Here is a 19,178-nt window from a genome sequence, read left to right as displayed (position 1 = left end):
TCCCACGAAAGGGCTTCTGTCTCTTCGGGGGAAGTCCTTGCGAAGACGTAGAAGGGACACTAGGACGTCTGGAAGACTGAGCAAGGAGATCCTGAGTAGCCTTCTCCTTAAGGCTGGAGGCGAGATCCTTGACAAGCGGCTGGGGGAAGAGATGGCTAGAAAGAGGGGCAAAAAGTAACTCAGCCCTCTGAACAGGAGAAACTGACTTGGCAGCGAAATTGCAGTACAAAGCCCTCTTCTTTAGGAGGGTTGTACCAAAATGTGAAGCCAGTTCATCAGCGCTATCCCTGACGGCCTTGTCCATGCACGACAGTACACTGGACAGCTCCCCCAGAGAAATAGAATCCGGACTACGAGTCCTTAAGTCCAAGGCCCCCAAGCACCAGTCCAGAAAGTTAAAAACCTCCATAGACTTGAAAAGGCCTTTCAGATGGTGGTCGGTCTCAGAAAGAGTCCAAGACACCTTCGCCGAAGAAAGAAGAGACCTCCTTGACGCATCAACGAGGCTCGCAAAATCACCTTGAGAGGAAGAAGGAACTCTAGAGCCAATTTCCTCTCCCGTCTCATACCACATTCCAGCTTTCCCGCACAATCTAGACGGGGGGAGAGCGAAGGAAGATTTCCTTGAGACTTCCTATCTTCCATCCACGCATTGACTCTCTTGAGAGCTTTTCTAGTAGCCAGAGAAGTCTTCATTTGTAGGAAGCCAGGCGATTTCCTCACCTTCAAGAAGCTAACTGCGAAGGAGGGGAAAGAGGAGCAGAAGGCTGAAATTTATCAGGAAAAAGCTCCTTAAGCATGCTAGCCAAAACCCGGTAGTCGGAGAAAGACGAAAGAGGGGGCTCTTGTTCTGCAGAGTCCGACTCCTGAGACAAATCAGCCTCTTCGACAGGAGCGACAGGAGAGTCTTCCGGGGCTAGAGAGAGACAAAGACCTTTGGGTCCACCTCGGCCCAGAGACCTCTTCTTCGTGGGAAGAAGCCGCAGAAAATTCGGAACAACTCGTACAGGAGCGTCCTGCCGAAGCGTCCTGAGGAGCGTCCTGACGAGCGCGTCCTGCTTCATAAGCAGCCGAGCGTCCTGAAGAAAAAGCGTCTGTCTCACAAGCTGCCGGCGTCCTGACGAGTCCTGACGAGCGAGCCGCGAGCTTCTGACGAGTCCTGAAGAGCGTCATGCAGGGGATCGGGGAATAACGAGCGTCCTGGGGAGCGTCCTGCCCGAACGCCAAAACGAGCGAGAAAGCAGGAGGAGAGGCAAGAAGAGCGTCTTGGCGCGAACTCTTACTAGCGGCAAGCCTAGCTGCAAGAGGAGCGTCCTGATCAACCAGCGAGTCACGACGGGGCAAGGAGAGCTGATGATCCGCAGAACGATGAGGGCGACTACGAGAAACCGCAGGGGAGAGAGACGAACGAAGAGAAGGAGAGGGAGACCTCTTAGAACTTTTAACTGGCAGCGACAAATCCTTGCGGCGCCCACGAGGCTCCTTCTCCTTAGCAGCGAGAAGGGAAGCTAACTGCCGCTGCATATCTTGGATAAGACGCTTGAAGGAGAGAAGCCCTCTCAGGAGAAGGGCTGCTCTTATGAGAAGAAGAGGGGAAGGAGACGTCCTCCTCCTTCTACCAAGAGCGACAGGGCTCTCTTCTTGGTGCGGCTGGGACGTTCAGCAACGCCCTCCTCCGAAGAAATCCTGGTCCTCTTCTGCGGGCAAATCTCGCAGCCAGTCAGGAGAAGATTCCAAGGCACGAAAAGAGGAGAAGAAGCGTCCTCTTCAACGCGGCTCCTCTTGAAAGGACGAGTCCAACCGAGAACGTGACCCCTTAAGTGGAGAGGACGCCTCGGAGGACGAAAAGCAATCCTTAAGGATCCGTCGCGCGAGCACGATCCTTGGCAGCCTGGGAGACGCAACAAGGCCTGCCGAAGGGACGCCAGATCGGTGGGGGTCCCGTAACCCTCTTGCGGCTTTCGACATGCCCATTCCCAAGTCCTGGGAGTTCGGCAGAGGTCTAGGCCTTGAGGCATTATAGGGCCGATCTGACGCCCCTCCACAACACTGGGGGATCACTACACTTCACTGCACTTTCGATCGCCAACACCTTAGACTCCAAAGTACGAATGGAGTTCAAAATCTGCGCAAGGGCATTACCTTCCGCAGACGCAATCACAGGGTTAGAAGGCGACTCTACAGGAAAGGAGAAGCATTAGTAGGGTTAACAGGAGATAAATTAATACCCTGACTCCCACCTACCGACACACTCTGGAGGAAGACCTCCTTACACAATCACGCTCTAGCTTGCGAACGTAAGAATCGTAAGCCTTCCAATCAGAATCAGGCAACGATTCACACTCCTTGCAGCGATCATCCAACATACAGACATGCCCTCTACATCTCATGCATACTGTGTGAGGGTCTACCAAGCTTTCGGTAGCCTCACCTTACACTCCTTCACAACACACACCCTGAAACTAGCAGAACTAGATCCAGACATCTTGTTCAAGGAAAAGCCAAAACCAAAATCAAAACAGTCCAAAGAAGCGTATGCCTATCCACAAAGCCAAAGTCAAAAACCAAAAGACAATCAGAATACTTAGTGGAAAAGTTTACGAAATCCAACGGCGGGAGGTATTGACAACAGGTGTTGACAATACCGCGACAGAGAAAATCTGAATAGAAAATGGGAATGGTTCTGATGCCCGCCTCCCAGCGGCGGGAATGGGTACTAACCACCTGGCCCATCTGCGTGTGCCGTAAGTTTTTGAATTTCTGTCGGTCCCTTTCGGAGAATACAGCTATATATATATCTGTCAGGTAAGTGTCATGAACAAACCTTAATTTATAGGGATTGGCAAAATGATTGGACAAATATACCCCCTCAAAACAAACTAAAACATATTAAGTACGAAGTTAAAAAGTGGCATTCTTCCACCCAAAAGCAAAGAATTAATGAGGTTATTTTAACAAGACTCAGAATAGGACACTCCAGACTCACACATGGTCATCTGATGTCAACTCCGCACACAAACCCAATAACTTGTGAAAGATGTAACATCCCAATAACAATCAAACATATCTTGATTGACTGTCCCATATAGCATCATGAAAGAAAGACTTATTTACAAAATAAATCAATAAAGGATATTCTAGCAGAAGGTAATAACTTTTCAATTAATAATATCATTCTCTTCTTAAACAAAATTAAATTGATAAGTAAAATATAATCTTCCCCCTCTTTTCCCTCATTTTTTTTCTTTCTTTCCCTCTTGATTTTTTTTTCCCTAATTCCCCCCCTTTTTTTATTATTTATTTATTTAACTACTTCATTTTTATGTACTCTTTCCCCCCTTCTTTTCCCTGTCCGAGAAGAACCCTAAAAGAGTTCAAAGGTCTGGTTAAACAAATCATTTATAACTAACTAATTTCACAACGAGACGTATTTAAGTTATATTTCGACTTAAAAACACTTCGTATAACGAAAAATATCCTTGTCCCAAGAAAAGCGCTCTGAACCGAGTTAAATGCGGCGAAATAAACACAGAGTTATCGATTCCCAAACCAAAACGTTGATCGCAATTTATAATACAAAAGCAATATGAGAATATACGCAATTGGATACAATGTAGTAAAGCATAACTTTTCAAAAGATCCATGAAAAAGATGCACATTCGTTATGTTGATGTTTGTAATGCTGTTAATATGTGAATAGAGTTCAGTATAATGTAGGCTAGGCTACCGTATATGTAGCCTATACGATATACCATAGCGTAGGCCAAAAGACAATAATAAATGTAAAAAATGGAACAGCAAAAGCATGCCTGCGTTTACAAACACCTCCAGTTTGTCGATGCAGCACACAGCGCCACCAAATCGAAGCGGCCGGCAAGCGAATTAGCGGAGCGACCCGGGAAATTTGAAAATTAGTGCGGAAACATTAGAAATTACTCTAGCCGAAATTTGTGCAGGATTACTGATTGTTCCGGACTACTGACTGCCGGATTAGTGATGGTCAACCTGTACTAAAAACCCCTCTAAAAACACTTAAAACTGCCCATTTTGATAGTGTAAACACAAGAAATACCCTGTAAAAATGCTTACACCGGAGTATTTTAATAGTTTTATCACAAAAATTGCATTTATTCATGAAAATTATATGAAAATACAGCAATTAGTGAATATTTCTCAGTGAAAAATTCCACGAATGGGCGAATTTTCCACAAATAATGGGTAGACATGTTCTACAGAGAAACCCACGAATGCGTGAGTCCGCGAATCGTGAGAACGCGAATACGGGGGGTTTACTGTAAAGTAATCTTAAAATAAAATTCATTATTTGTTCAATTGTTATTATTTACTCCTGAGTAATTATAAGAAGGTTATAAAGAGCGATGTGGAATTTAAATACGTACCCTTGAGATACCTGGAGAAACAAACCCTGAAATTGCTTTAATAAACTTTATTATATCGAAAACGTTGAAAGCTGCATGACATCAATCTTGATTGGACTGAACTTTATTATATACAAAATGTTTACGGCCACAGGAACTTAACTTGATTAGACTAACAAAGCCTGAGATCTTACAGATAGTGTATTTGAAATTCAAATTAGCACCAGAGACTAAATACTATCAGAATTTAGCACCAAAATAATAACTAGTGTTAGCCTACTCTGTCATCAGGTAACCATATTCCCGCTCAATTTCCAGGAGGACTCGGGAAATTCTAGCTGCTGCAACCTTTTGTCCATTTACTGGTAGGGACCTTATCCAAACCTCAACTGTTTTTCCACACTGGAACCTAGGTCATGTGTACTGGTGTTGCCCAATTCTTTGAGGGGTTGCAAGAATTCTTCCTCAAATGAATTTTGTAGCTTCCTCTTCCTACTACTGTTACTTGCTTTTTGGTTCTGTACAGATGAAGTGGCAGGGATTGCTGGTGTAACAGACCGATCAGAACTTCCACTTGACAGGTCAAAGCTGGGGGACACAGGTTGAGTTAAAGAACCCGTACTTGACTCTCCAATTTGCAACTCATCAAAAGTGTTTTGAGTAGCCTCAGTAACTAGAGGATTATCTACAGGATTTACCTGTAAATAAAAATGTATATAAGTATTAATCTACTATGAATATGTTGATAACATATAAACTGCAGCATAATGGATCAGTTTTAGGTAATGATGCATTAGTAATTCTGATAATTTAACCCTTTCATATCTGTATAGTTATCACATCACTGAGGGTACATGAGCTCCGATGTGTCTGGGAGCGCTCGACAGTGCGATGTATCTGGGAGCGCTCGACAGTGCGAAAAAATAATTATTTCGAAAATTCAGCAAAAATAGAAATTTTATGCCAACAATGTTCATTTTGCTGTCCTTTTTTTCTAAATGTTTATAATTTATGGTGGAATAGTCAGAATACGAGTCCCAGCCCTCTAAATACGAAAAAATGTGAGTTATTTAACGAAAAAAAAAAAAATTCTTTACTTATTTTTATATTTTCGTTCGTAACCCAAAAACTATGAAAGTCAGACGAATGAATTATTTTTTATGAGAAAGCCAATAAAATTCCCTAAATATTGACATATAAAACAATGGAAAACAAATAAGTCCAGTTGGTGAAAAAATTGATAGAAAAGATGGTGAGAAACAGAGCGCTCTGCCCGGCCTATGGTGAGAATTATCGCTAGAAAATATTTTTTTGAAGAGCCCTATCTCGGTTATTTTTCATAGAAATTACTTTGTAAATATACGAAAAAGTAGAGGAAAAGTTGAAGAATAAATGGAAAGTCAAGAAAATGGCTTTGGTAACGGCAACAGTTTCATTTTGACGTTATAAATTGATTGAAACGAAAAAAAAAGTTACCGTTGTCAACATTATTGTTCGTAGCTCAAAAACTATAACAGTTAGGCAAATGAATTATTTTTTATGAGAAAGCCAATAAAATTCCCTAAATATTGACATATAAAACAATGGAAAACAAATAAGTCCAGTTGGTGAAAAAATTGATAGAAAAGAGAGTGAGAAACAGAGCGCTCTGCCCGGCCTATGGTGAGAATTATCGCTAGAAAAATTTTTTTTTTGAAGAGCCCTATCTTGGTTATTTTTCATAGAAATTACTTTGTAAATATACGAAAAAGTAGAGGAAAAGTTGAAGAATAAAGGGAAAGTCAAGAAAAAAGGCAACATTTTCATTTTGACATTATAAATTGATCGAAACGAAAAAAAAAGTTACCGTTGTCAACATTATTGTTCGTAGCTCAAAAACTATAACAGTTAGGCGAATTAATTATTTTTTATGAGAAAGCCAAGAAAATTCTCTAAATATTGACATATAAAACAATGAAAAACGAATAAGTCCAGTTGGTGAAAAATTAATAGAAAAGTGGGTAAGAAACAGAGCGCGCTGCCAGGCATACGGTGAGAATTATCGCTAGACATTTTTTTTGAAGAGCCCTACCTCGGATTTTTTCATAGAAATTACTTTGTAAATATACAAAAATGTAGAGGAAAGGTTGAGGAATAAAGTGAGAGTCAAGAACAATGGCTTTGGTAACAGCAACAGTTTCATTTTGACGTTATAAGCTGTTCGAAACGAAAAAAAAACGTTACTGTTGTCAACATTATCGTTCGTAGCTCAAAAGCTATAACAGTTAGGTGAATGAATTATTTTTTATGAGAAAGCTAACAAAATTCTCTAAATATCGATATATATGATAATGAAAAATGAGATTCAGAGCCCTGCCTAAAATCCAGACGTCTCTTATGTGATGCACTAACGCGTTTTCCGCTAGTTTTACCGTAAAAACTTTGCGAAAGCATGTTGGAAACTGTTCTCGATTGACGTCGCTGTATGTAAACAGCCACACGTGTTTACCCAACCTCAAGACGCATGGTCTCTGACAGAAGTGTGGCCTGCCAGGCCTGCGTGGGTGCAATCAGCTGATGTCATTGTGAGAATTTTACTACGCCATAGATTTGCGCATGCACAATAGAGGAACTAAAAAATTTATAGAAAATAGAGGATACGAAACAGAGTGTTTCCAATAATGTAATCCTACATTTTATAAAAAAAATGTAAGATACGAGAGAGAAACGTGGTAGGATCAGCTGATTTCATTGTGAGAAATTTACTATGCCAGGGATTTGCGCATGTGCAGTATACGGACTGCTTGCCTGGCGATGACGATGCCCGAGTTACACGGTCCAAGGTATGCTTTAGCCTATGGAAACCACCAACTGTCCGAAAATAAAAAAATTTACCCCTACCAGACGTACGAAAAATGTCGGTAAATTTTACGTAAAATTACGTCAGTCAGAAAAGAAGGGGGGTAGGGGGTTGTTGCGTAATATTACGTCAATTGGACAGGAATGGGTTAAGATTATGGAAGGGCAAGCATAATTCTCTTTACTCAACTCAAAATATATTATTTAGATTTTTCTAGTGACCTTACTGACCTAACCTAATACTTTTGCTTACCTGGACCTAAGTTTATTGTGCAAATTGGATTCTTAAATGCCAAGTAATTATACCTATTACTATTAAACTGCTACGTAAATAATGTAAAACACATATATGCCCTTACTTACTTGTTCATTAATGTCACTGGAATATGTAGCTTGTGGAGCCACTGTATCGTATAAAAAAGGCATCAAATCAAACAATTCCCTCTTGGAGCTTGGTTTAGCACCTGAACTACTTGAAGCAGCCTGAATTTTTTTATGTTCGCGGACGAAGTATACCTTCAAATGATTAAATTTTGAAAGGACTTGATCTGAAAGGGGAAAAATGTATATTTAGCTTGACATAAAAATTAATAACTAATGAACTAAATATCTTTACAGAAATTATTTGGACATATTAAATGTTTAATGCTTGATTAGCATGATGTTCTCGGTAATTCTAAGCCGGCTGTCCGCTGTGAGCTAGACTATTGCAATTGACATTTTGCCTATGTTACTTTACTTGCTTTACAAGAATTTAAAGTAATATTTTGTCGGCCGGCTGTAACTAAACTGTAACTGACCTTTGAAGACTACACTACCAACAGGGTAGATCTAAGCCGACATTCTGTGGCGAGGCCCCCCACCCGCCTCCATAGCTAATACGGCAAAATTGTAACCAGTACACACCCCTAAAAATACCAACCTAAAATACCCTAGGGGTGCATACTGGTTACAATTTTGCTGTATTAGCTATGGAGGCGGGTGGTGAGCTCGCTGCGGAATGCCGGCTTAGACCTACCCCGCGTTAGAGAATTAAAGTCGTGTAGTCTTCAAAGGTCAATTATAGTTTAGTTACAGCCGGCTGACAAAATATTACTTTAAATTCTTGTAAAGCAAGTAAAATAACATAGAAAAATGCCAATTCCCATAGTCTAGCTCACTGCGGACAGCCGGCTTTGAATTACCATGTTCTCTTTCAGGGCATGGGTTGCAGACTTGCCTACACATTTAAAATCTTAGGTCTTAGGTAATGTGTGAAAAATTAGGTTAGGATAACCCAAGCTCTCTAGGCTAATTAGTATACAGTAGGCAGTAGTTCAAACTAAGCTAGGAATACCTTGCTTCTAGGTTAGCCTATATAGGTCTAGGCATAGCATGCCACTCAAAAATATTTCATAAGCTAGGGCTGGGCCTAGATAGGCTATTCCTAACTTTATTTGGGTTGTTTACAGTTTCGTTTGACAGGCCGCGTAACACTTTCTGCCCAGACTACAATTACTCCGACAAGGTAAGTAGTTCCGCGACCCGACCCGACCCTGCTCGCGACCCCGCGTGCCCCAGGATCTGACTCAGTCTCTTGCCAGTTTGCCAAGATATCGTCCGTCCTGTCCGTGCATCCCTCCCACATGCAATTTGCCGCCGCAAACCCAGTGACTATACTCGACCTAGCAGTGATGTGCAATGACGAACAATCATTACTCATGTTTTTAATGAAACCTGACAATCCCGAGACGTCGCCGTACAAACAGATTCGTCAATTACATCCGTCCCTGTTCTGCCTGTTCCAGTCATCCAGATCATGCCAAAACCAGCCGTCCCAGCCCAAAGGCGAAGAAGAACCGAGCCGCCGACCAAACTTTCTGATGATTCCACAAACCGCCAATGAACAATTAGAGGAATTTATTTCTGGTGATAGAAATTCATTTCTCGTCATAATGTGGTTCGGATTCCACAATAAGCTGTAGGTCCCGTTGCTAGGCAACCAGTTGGTTCTTAGCCACGTAAAAATAAGTCTAATCCTTCGGGCCAGCCCTAGGAGAGCTGTTAACCAGCTCAGTGGTCTGGTTAAGCCCTAGGAGAGCTGTTAACCAGCTCAGTGGTCTGGTTAAACTAAGATATTTAACTTTTCTACTAACCCTTAAACGCTGACTGGACGTATTTTAGGATACGTTGACAAAAATTGTCTGTCGGGTGTCAAGTGGACGTAAAATACATCGACTACAGAAAGTTTTTTTAAATATTCGCGGAAAAATACTTATAGGCCTCGTTTGTGAAAAATTTTAAATCATGCGCCTTGAGGGATGCTGGGAGTTCACGGATCATGCTGTTGCTTTGTTTACAAGTGTGACCCAGCTGCGCATATGCGAATTTCTTTCTTATCCCAAAAGAAAGCATCAGCTAACTGCTGAAAATCTCAGAAATTCTTTAGTCACTTTGTCGTAATTTTTGCACAGTTTTCTATTAGCAATTGTAAGCTAAACCTCTTACACTCTAGTAATATTCAATCATTTACCTTCATTTTGCAACAAACGAGAAGTCTCTAGCACAGTATTTCAATTTATAGTGAATTTTTGAAAAAAACTTTTTCCTTACGTCCGAGCTAACTCTGCTGAAAATCTTGTAAGAGCCTGACGCCGTCTCTTTCCAAACACGTGAGTGTTCGTTGTCCATCAGAGTGGACAAGACAACAAGAGCATCTCGTTTTCTTTCTCTAAAGGAATGCGATTTCAGCCATACAATATTTCCGTCTGTTTCTCCCTAACGATTGTTGTCTTGATGTATGTACAATCACCATTACTCGCATTGCCATGCAAGCATTCTAATCATGTACTCATAATGTTCCAACGAATCTTCTGTATCAAACTGTGTAAGTTTCTGTTTGTGAAGATGCTCTCCGGCCAGGTCAGGGCACGCCGTCTTGTGTAAGGTTAGGTCGGTTAGTTCTGGTTAGGTCACGACCTTGCATTTTGGACGAATTGTGTTAGCTGGCTTTACTGGGGGTCCAGGGGGGCAAAGCCCCCTCCGGCCAGGTTAGGGCACGCCACCCTGTGTTAGGTTAGGTTAGGTTAGGTAACTTCTGGTTAGGTCAGGACCTGGCGCAATGGGAAAGGTTAGGTCTGTTTGTTATGAAAATACTGGTATACATTGGCTTCCGACCCACCGCCATTTTGTTTGTATTCGTCTGCCAGTTTTCCTAGTCGGGACCTGCTACCACCTGGTGGTGGGTCCCAACTAGAAAACTGGCAGATGACAGCCTTGTCAAACTAAACTGTAGGCGCTCCCTTTATTTACACAACCAGAGTCAGGCTCTGTAGCCTAGTATAGCTACTAGCCTAAATTAAGCTGGAGGGGTAGTTTGCAGTTTACGTTGACGCCACGTAACGCCTTTTGTCCCATCCGCTAAGGTATCCACCAAGGTAAGTAGTTCCACCTGGTTCGCGACCTTGCCCGAGCGAGGTCAGGACCTCTCGGCTACCTCAGTTCTTCCAAGGCATTCAACATGGTCGCGATGTCTTCGTATACTTCCGTTCATCGGCAATTTGCCGCCGCTAATCCCGTAACTATGTACAAGATCTCTACTCTCTGCAATGACGAGATATCATTGATTGTGTACCTAATGAAAAGTGGCCTTCTTGGCAACTTCAGTGGTGATTGTGGCCAGTGCAAGGAAGGTCACATGGTGCTAAAGAAACGTGGCGAGATCTTCCAATGGCAGTGCAGCCTTCATAAATGCCGAAAAACACTTTCAATACGCAATGGTTCTTTCTTCTCACTGTCCCATCTGTCCTTTGCTACTATTTTCATGCTAATTTATGGATGGATCCACAAACTCCCCCAGAAATTTATGAAAATGAATTTGGAAATAGGATCATCCCACACAATAGTTGATTGGTATAATTTCTGTCGGGATGTTTGCATAGATATTCTGGTGTTGGACAATTGGAAAATCGGTGGGTCAGGGCACGTCGTGGAAACTGACGAGTCCAAATTCGGGAAGAGGAAGTTCAATAAAGGTAGACGTGTCGACGGTAGTTGGGTACTAGGCGGGATAGATCGCTCAACAAAGGAAACTTTTTTTGAAATCGTTCCCGACAGATCTGCCGAAACACTCCTGCCTATTTTAATTCGAAACATTCACCCTGACACGATTGTTATTTCAGACTGTTGGAAAGCTTACAACACCGTTAGTCTACACTTCACAACACACCATAGCGTAAATCACTCATTGCATTTTGTAGATCCATCAGACAAAAACACTCACACACACACACCATAGAATCAACATGGCGGGTGCTCAAACGTACCGTATTGCCTCGAAGCGGTACTGTAAAAAGCTTGTACAGTTCCTATTTTTCCATGTACTGTATTAAGAAGTGATACCTCACAAATGTTGAATGCCCATTCAAATCATTTCTTGAGCTAACAAAACGCACATATCCCTTAACTAGAGCAGAGTCTACACCTAATAAAATGCAGTCATTTTCACCTGTCCCTGACTCGCCGATTCCACCCGTCGAGATCCCGCCAAATCCAGCCAACCAAGTCAACAAGAGAAGAAGAACTGAATTCTCGGATGATTCTGATTTTGAATAAAGTAAGTGTGATATTTTGTAATACTGTATTTCGTTTTACATGTTTCAGGCCTTTCTGTGAGGTTAGGTCGGTCGTCTCTAGTTAGGTTGCGACCAGGCCGCACACAAAACGCCTTGTTCTCCAGCTTTCTGGGGGGTCCAGGGGCGGCACGCCGCACTAGGTTAGGTTAGGTTGGTTAGTTAGGGTTTCATCATTTGAGTACTGATTTCGTATGTTTTACTTTGAAGCTCGATGCTCATTATTTCTGTTGTTCCGTGCGCCATTTTCTTGGTATTCCTCCGCCAGTTTCCTAGTCGGGAACCACCGCCATCTGGTGGTTCGCAACTAGAAACTGGGAGACGCTGCCTGTGTCAACGTAAACCGCAGGCGCCCCAAGCTGGAGAAACACCAAAATATCACAGATTTGCATTTATGTAATTTGATAATGCACACAAGATAACATAATGAGAGTAGACCTAGGCTATAAAACAATCTGAGATTCGAGATATAGTAGCAGACTTACCTGTATGAAGATCAGCAAGTTCCGGAAAGTTCCCCCCCCCCTCCAACCCCGAGTCGCATGGCGATTTCTTCATAATTTCTCCTCTCGAGACCTTTTTCCATATAACTATCGCGCTTGTGGTACCATAAGCTTCGTCTCTCCCTCAAATCTTCAACCAAAAACTGCTCTGATGACCTTGTCCACTGTGCCAAGACCTCCGTCTCTGTCTCTTGATGTCTTGAAACGCGCGCGCGCGCGCTCGTAACCAACGATGATATAGTCGACGGTGGAGGTGGGTTGAATTCGATCGTTACTGTCTTCAAAATTCGTGACGACTACTTGAAAAGTTGACGTCAAGTTCAAAAGTCGACGGAAACATTGCTGGTGTGACAGCGCCTTAAAATGAACAAAAGAATGAAGGGTAGTTAAGTGAATTGGCCACAAACCTGCCTCCTCTTCGTCGTTGGCCTGTTCGAACCCCTCCCTCAAGCGCTCCACCAACACCGGCTTATTTCCCTTCGAATCCAGACCTCTGGCCTGCAGTTCAGCCCTCAATTCGGCCAATTTGAGCTTGCTGGGGTCTAACGAGTCACTCATAATGCAAGCGGTCACTTCCTAAGGCGAATCCAAACGTCACGATCGAGTCAAATAAGACGCGGGCTTCCCCGTCCACCTCACTCCACTTTTCAAAACAATAACAACGTTCCAAATCAGTGTTGCCATCACACGTTTTCAGTTCCCGCTAGCCAGAGCCCTAAACACCGCTAGATTTGGACTTGAAAGCGCTATTTTTACGGGATATACAGTACAGTACTGTACAGCTATAAAAAAGAAAGTCAACGCTATACTATACTGTATGTTCCTTGCGTAAATTTATATAATATAGTCTATATACATCTGCATCTAAATCTATATATTGTATGTAATGCACATGAATATTAGCATTGTATGTTAAAAAGGATGAGAATAAACTTTAGGTTGGTTATATGGAATTCAACACCAAATGTACAGACAGACCAATCCAATGTTTACCTTTATCAATATAAATATATAAAAAAAAAAACAGCAGGTCTTCGTGGCCCTCGAATGATTCTGGCTCCTCCTACCCGTGAACTGCTGCTGCTGCTGCTTGCGGTGTTCCCTCAGTGGAAGTGATGTATGTCTCTTTAGTTCCAATCATATTCAAAAGGCACTTCATAATTAAAGCAGGTTTTCCCATGTCTTTTTAACCCTGAACGGACCCCAAGAATAGCATTTATCATTTTCGTCAGCATTCTATCTCTTATTTTATTTTTCACAAGATTCATCTGGCTAAAAATGCTGTCAACCTCCGTGTTTGAATGGGGTAGCACCAAGACGGATGTTGCAAATCTTGCCAATTCCTTAAGTGGGTTACCATTAGATGAATCTCTAGACTGAAAAACTTCTTTCCAAAACTTAAGTGTGACCAACTTCTTTCCATTTAATAAGTTAGGTCCTTCCACTGGTTATCAATTATCATAATTTCAGAAGGGGGAACTTTTAGTAGCTCCATCAATGGAATGAGAGAATCTTTGACAACACTAAGAGAATTTTTAACCGATAGCAACATGTCCTGAAGAATCTTAACATTATCTGGTAACCGCTGGCGAATCTTTTATCAGTATGGTAATGAACTCTATGCATCGCGCTCTCATGTTTTTTTTCTAGAACTTCAGAAAATCCTTTTTGTTGCAGATTTTCAATTTCTTTCTCAAACTGATAACCAAGGTATGGATTGGGGTCTACAGACTCGCTAATGTTACCTTGCAAAGGGTAAACTCTTGCAGTTGGTAATACAAGTTGGTTCACTAAAGATTTTACAGCCATCACAAGGTCATCATAAAGTTTTGTTGGATCAGATTCATTTGATGCAAACGATTTCTTAACTCTCTGGATGTCTTTCAATACTGGTAATAGAAACTTAAGGAAAGCAAGATTCTGACCATCATTATGCATTTCATAAAGCATCAACGCCAAATGCCCATAAAACGTAAGGGACCGCACTGGCGGTCTTATGGGCAAAGCATCCAGCTGGACCCGCTCTCTCTCTCCCTCCCGTGCGTCAGCAGCCATCGCTTGAAGGAACGCAACTTCTACCATACACTATTCCTGTATATTTCTCTCTAACCATTGTTGTCTCGATTCATGTACAATCACCACTACTTGCATTGCCATGCAAGCATTTCGATCATGTACTCATAATGTTCCACCGAATCTTGTGTCAAACTGTATGTATGTTTCTGTTTGTGAAGACGCCAAACGTCTCGCCATTTCACATATATTATGCTGCTGCATTGTATTCATTAATCTGTCTCGAATCTCATGCAAATGTCCATATGTGGAATTTCCTGGCCTTTCCATTGATATATGTTTTATCATTGTACGTTTATTATGTCTCTCACAATCGCCATCTGTCTGTCTGTCCACAAGCACAGATGTCCAAAACATAATCTCTGTTTTGCCCTGTCTGTGTGTAGAAACTACTTTGTGGCTCGCACGAGCCAATAACAACTTCAAAGATTCTGTACATGATTCAGTAAGGAACCACCAGTAACCTAGACAACACTCAGCCAGTATGTCACTCAATACCTTCCTTACAAACATCTGTTTTATTACATACAGTGGGTTTTAAGCTCTAACCACTGATCATGGATTCTCTCTACAGCTGCTACAATAGAAAGCCATCTGGTTTGGCATGATTGTACAGTTTTTAATGGATCATGATTTTCACTTATTAGATGATAAATCTTCTGGTAAGCTGTCTGACGTAATGGTGATCGAGAAAACCAGGTATAGGTTTTACTAATAATATAATCCAAATTTCCTGGAGGAACCTCGGCTGTAGCAGCAGAGACGGCCAGTTGTAGAGAGTGGCATACACAATGAATCAAAACAAGATTAGGGACCTCCACCTTCAACTGTTCATAGACGCCATTATTCACACCTACCATAACACTTGCATTGTCTGTTCCAAGGCCTTTCAGGTTCTTGATATTCAGTCCAAAATCATGCAAAGTCTCTTTTAAGGCAGCCACAATACCACTTGCATTGCACTCTTCTAATTTTGTTAGGCTTAGAAAAGTAGACACTATCTGGCCTCTCATTTCATCATAGAAAATTATTGCTATTCCAAGATATTTGTTAACGCTGATATTATCTGTTGATTCATTTGTCAAGAAACTAAAAGCACTATCACCAACCGAATTCTTTAAGTCACTCATGAAATGAGAATACAAAACATTCTTTAGTATAGCACTACACTTGGATCTCTTAATCTTTGTCATCGATATTATCTTGCTATTACTGAAGCATGCCTTGCATAAATCATTCAAGTGACCGCAAGTTGATACTGAGGTATGTTCTGCAATAAACAATGTCATACGCCCTTCTGCAATCTGCGTTTCACTTTATTTTGTCAAAGGCTGAAATGGTATTGTAAGCTGTCTTGCATTGGATGAATCAGCATTTGCCCTGTGTTTTTTTGTTTTCCCGTGAGCTTTCAAATCACAACTTAGGCACAAGAACGCACTGACAAAATTTACATTTAGGCACACTTTCACCACTTCCCTTCTTTTTTCAGTTAACCAATGTTTTAATTCTTCATCTTGAAGCCACTCCCTTCGGAATTTCTGTGTATATTGCGTCTTAGGCATTTTGAATCTAGATTCAACATAGTGGTATAGTACCAGCGATCGTCTACCTCAATCAACAAAGGTCAACGACTGACTTATGCGAGTCCGATTTCGCTCTACAGATCGCCCGACAAATGTTTAAGGAGTGATATTGTAAAGTCCCCGCACAACACGTTCTCTGTGGAGAACATCCTGTTTTCTGTGGTGCTTTTCCCGACCAAAGGTCGGGTGGAATATGTATTTATTATCATAGTTGTAAACTGTGTATATGTTGTCTTTCTAAGCAATCATGTATTATGTACAAGTAACAAGTTATTTTATGTCGGATATCAGACATTGTTTATCACTATGTTCTCTGTATGTACCTGTCTTGTTTTTTAAGGAATTAGTTTGACCTCAGGTCACCTGTAAATCTTTGTACCAGCGGTCTCTGCGAACTATACAGACGTCCGCATCCCGCTGTATAAGCAGCATCAATAAATCAGCAGTACTTGTCTCCCTACTCATTATTTCACACCTCTCTCACGAGCCCCAAACACCATTAACGGACTAAATACAGAGCGTACTTTGCATTTTGGTGTGGGGAAGAATGTCAGACACTGAGGTAGAAAGTCATTCCGAGGACGCACAGATCCTCTGCATCCCTCTCTCGCCTTCAAAGGCAGCAATAAGCCAGGCGATAAAACTCCCTGTGTTCTTGCGACAAAACACCACATTCTGGTTTCTGCGGGGCAGATGTCCATTTCTGAGTGGCAAAAATTACAGACGAGGAGACCAAGGCGGACGTAACCATGACAACGCTTCTGGAGGAGGTCTTCAACAAAACCACCCATGGTTGGACTCGCAGCTAGGCAAGTCAAGTAGAGAGACCTGTGAGACAAGCTCATTGAAACATACTCCATGCCCGTTCCAGAGAGAGCCCAACACGCCCTTGACCTGATGACCCAGGCCCTGGGGGACGCATCACCCAGGGATGCCTGGGATGAACTCAGAGGTCTCCTGATGCTGCCAGGGGTCGACGCGGACGGTCTGAGGAAGATCAGCTTGTTGCAAGAAATATTCCTGCGGTGCCTTCCGCAGGAGGTGAGGGGTCAAATCACGGATGCAGATGCCCTTTCAATGTGCGAATTGGTGAATGTCGCACACAAACTCCACGAGGCCACCAGGGTCTCCAAACACGCTGCAACACCTGTAACCTGGTAACAGAAGAAGACGAGGCAGAGGACATGAACGCGGTGTACAGGAAGAAAGTGCCGACACTGCAGCAGAGGACGTGGACAAATCCAGCCTGGTGTTACTTCAATCGGAGGTTCAGAAGCACCACCAGAATTTGCAGAGCCCCCTGTTCTTTCACAAAAAAAGAGAAATGTGGCCACAAGTAACAGCAGTGGCCGCAAACCTTAAAGACTCCCGACCAGTAGGATTCTTCATCCACATCATCATATCGAAACGACGGATGCTGGTAGACACTGGGGCGATGCAATTGGTGTTTCCGCTGTCGAGAGAGGATCACAACCGCACATCCAGTGCCGCAGCTGCACTGGTGGCCACAAATGGAAGCCCCATCCGCTGCTACAGAGCTGTGACCCGCAGAATATCCATCCTGGGCCGTAAATATGATTGGCCCTTCCTCATCGTGGCTGTCAAGTTCCCTCTCCTGGGCGCTGATTTCCTCGCACACCACAGACTTCTGGTAGACATCGGCCAAAAACGCCTGCTGGATACCGGAACCTGCCGCTCCTGACCGCTCTCCACGAGCCAGGGATGCCCGCTGTCTGCTCCATCTCTTCAAACAAATACAGCACCCTCTCTCTGAGTTTCCCAGGCCAAACACGGCATCCATCACCATATCACCACGACAGGCCCGCCAACACACACCAAATTCCGGCGCTTGCCACCCAAAAAAACTCCCAGACGCTAAACGGGCCTTCGCTGAGATGGAACGGATGGGCATCTGCAGGAAGGCATCAATCCCGTGGGCGGCCCCCCTCCACATGGTAAAGAAACCGGACTTGGGGGGGGGGGGGAGTACTTGTGAAGATGTCAGACGTCTCTTCATTTTCGCATCAGTCACATCACGTATTGCCTTTCTTAATATGTCAAGACTCTCTCATAAATAGTCGTGTAGAATTTTCTGGCCTTCCCGCCGATATGTATTTCATCATTGTACATTTATTGTCTCAAAATTGCCATTTGTCTGTCTGTCAACAAACACAAATTGCTCAGAGTGCGGGTCACAGCGTTCGGAGGTCAAACACTATATTTCCGTCCGCAATCTGCCATGTATACCTGTGCTCAGGTAATAAACAATTTAATACCCAGTTGGCCTTTCTTGTCCTCACAGGGTAAGCTACATTTAAGAGGGCGTAGTAGAAGAGTATACAAAATACATAAGTGTATATAATACAATCATAAATAACACATGAGCATCGTAATAAGGAATCTTATCCTACAAACATGAGGCAGAACTTACAGGATTGAACCCTGTGTGTCAGATCCAATACTAATACAATAATAAATGATTACAGTACTGTATACTTATACATTTAAAATGTTGTGTTCCCACTCATTACATAAGCATCTTATGTACATAACAGGAAGGAATATAGAATTTAGGCCAAATGCCAAGCACTGGGGTCTATGAGGTCATTCAGTGCTGGAAGGGAAACCGAGACCAGAAAAGTTTGAAAGGTGTAACATGAGGAAAACCTCAAAGCAGCTGCACTATGAAACAATTGTTAGGAGAGGGTGGATACCAAGATGAAATAAAGTGAACATAAATGGAGGTAGAGTAAAAGGAATGAAAGGGGTTGCAGCTAGGGGGAACAAAGGGTAGCTGCTAAGAACCTTAAGCAAGCCTACAGTGCACAGTGTGAGGTGCACTGATGGCACTAACCCCCTACAGTGTGTGCAAGGATGTAAATGTGGACCTTGGAGAAAGCCCACAGTTACACTAAGAAGGAATAGTTAGAGGGGTTGGATAGCAAAACTAAAGAGAGGAAGCAGGAATGGAGTTAAAGTAAAAGGCTAAACAGTGGGTGCAACTAGGGGCTGAAGGGCCACTGCAAATACCCTTTAGTAATGCCCACAGTGCACAAGGTGCCGCAGTGACACTAACCCTCCCCCTGCCCCCAGGGTTCTTGAAAACTTGCTATTATCAGTCCTCCTGATATCAAGTGGGAGTTTTTAATGATTATTCATTTTTTCAGGAAATATGAGGTTTCTAAGATAATG

The 19,178-nt window shown here is 42.7% G+C and overlaps 2 protein-coding genes across 7 annotated transcripts in view; one reads left to right on the top strand and one right to left on the bottom strand.

Moving 5' to 3' along the window:
* The window catches only part of LOC136845042 (piggyBac transposable element-derived protein 3-like), an 85,859-nt gene extending 72,836 nt beyond the window's left edge, over nucleotides 1–13,023 (bottom strand). Inside the window, exons 1-2 of one of the 6 annotated variants that reach the window (XM_067114772.1) lie at nucleotides 12,738–12,995; nucleotides 7,581–7,765 (exon numbers count right to left, since the gene is read on the bottom strand). Coding sequence is in view for 4 of the 6 variants with exons in the window: in XM_067114774.1 (XP_066970875.1) it covers nucleotides 12,738–12,888 (151 nt within the window). In the remaining 2 variants the exon portion in view is untranslated. Of the gene's footprint in view, nucleotides 1–7,580; nucleotides 7,766–12,312; nucleotides 12,716–12,737 lie in introns of those variants that run through there. The other 5 variants (XM_067114773.1, XM_067114774.1, XM_067114771.1 and 2 more) reach the window with 5 other exon arrangements.
* LOC136845041 (tigger transposable element-derived protein 1-like) overlaps nucleotides 1–19,178 on the top strand; it is a 289,897-nt gene that overhangs the window by 130,815 nt on the left and 139,904 nt on the right. The window lies entirely within an intron of this gene.

The sequence above is a fragment of the Macrobrachium rosenbergii genome, chromosome 13, assembly GCF_040412425.1.
Source record: "Macrobrachium rosenbergii isolate ZJJX-2024 chromosome 13, ASM4041242v1, whole genome shotgun sequence".
Taxonomy (NCBI): domain Eukaryota; kingdom Metazoa; phylum Arthropoda; class Malacostraca; order Decapoda; family Palaemonidae; genus Macrobrachium; species Macrobrachium rosenbergii.
Note: the sequence above shows the minus strand (reverse complement) of the source record. Positions and strands in the feature narration are given on the sequence as shown.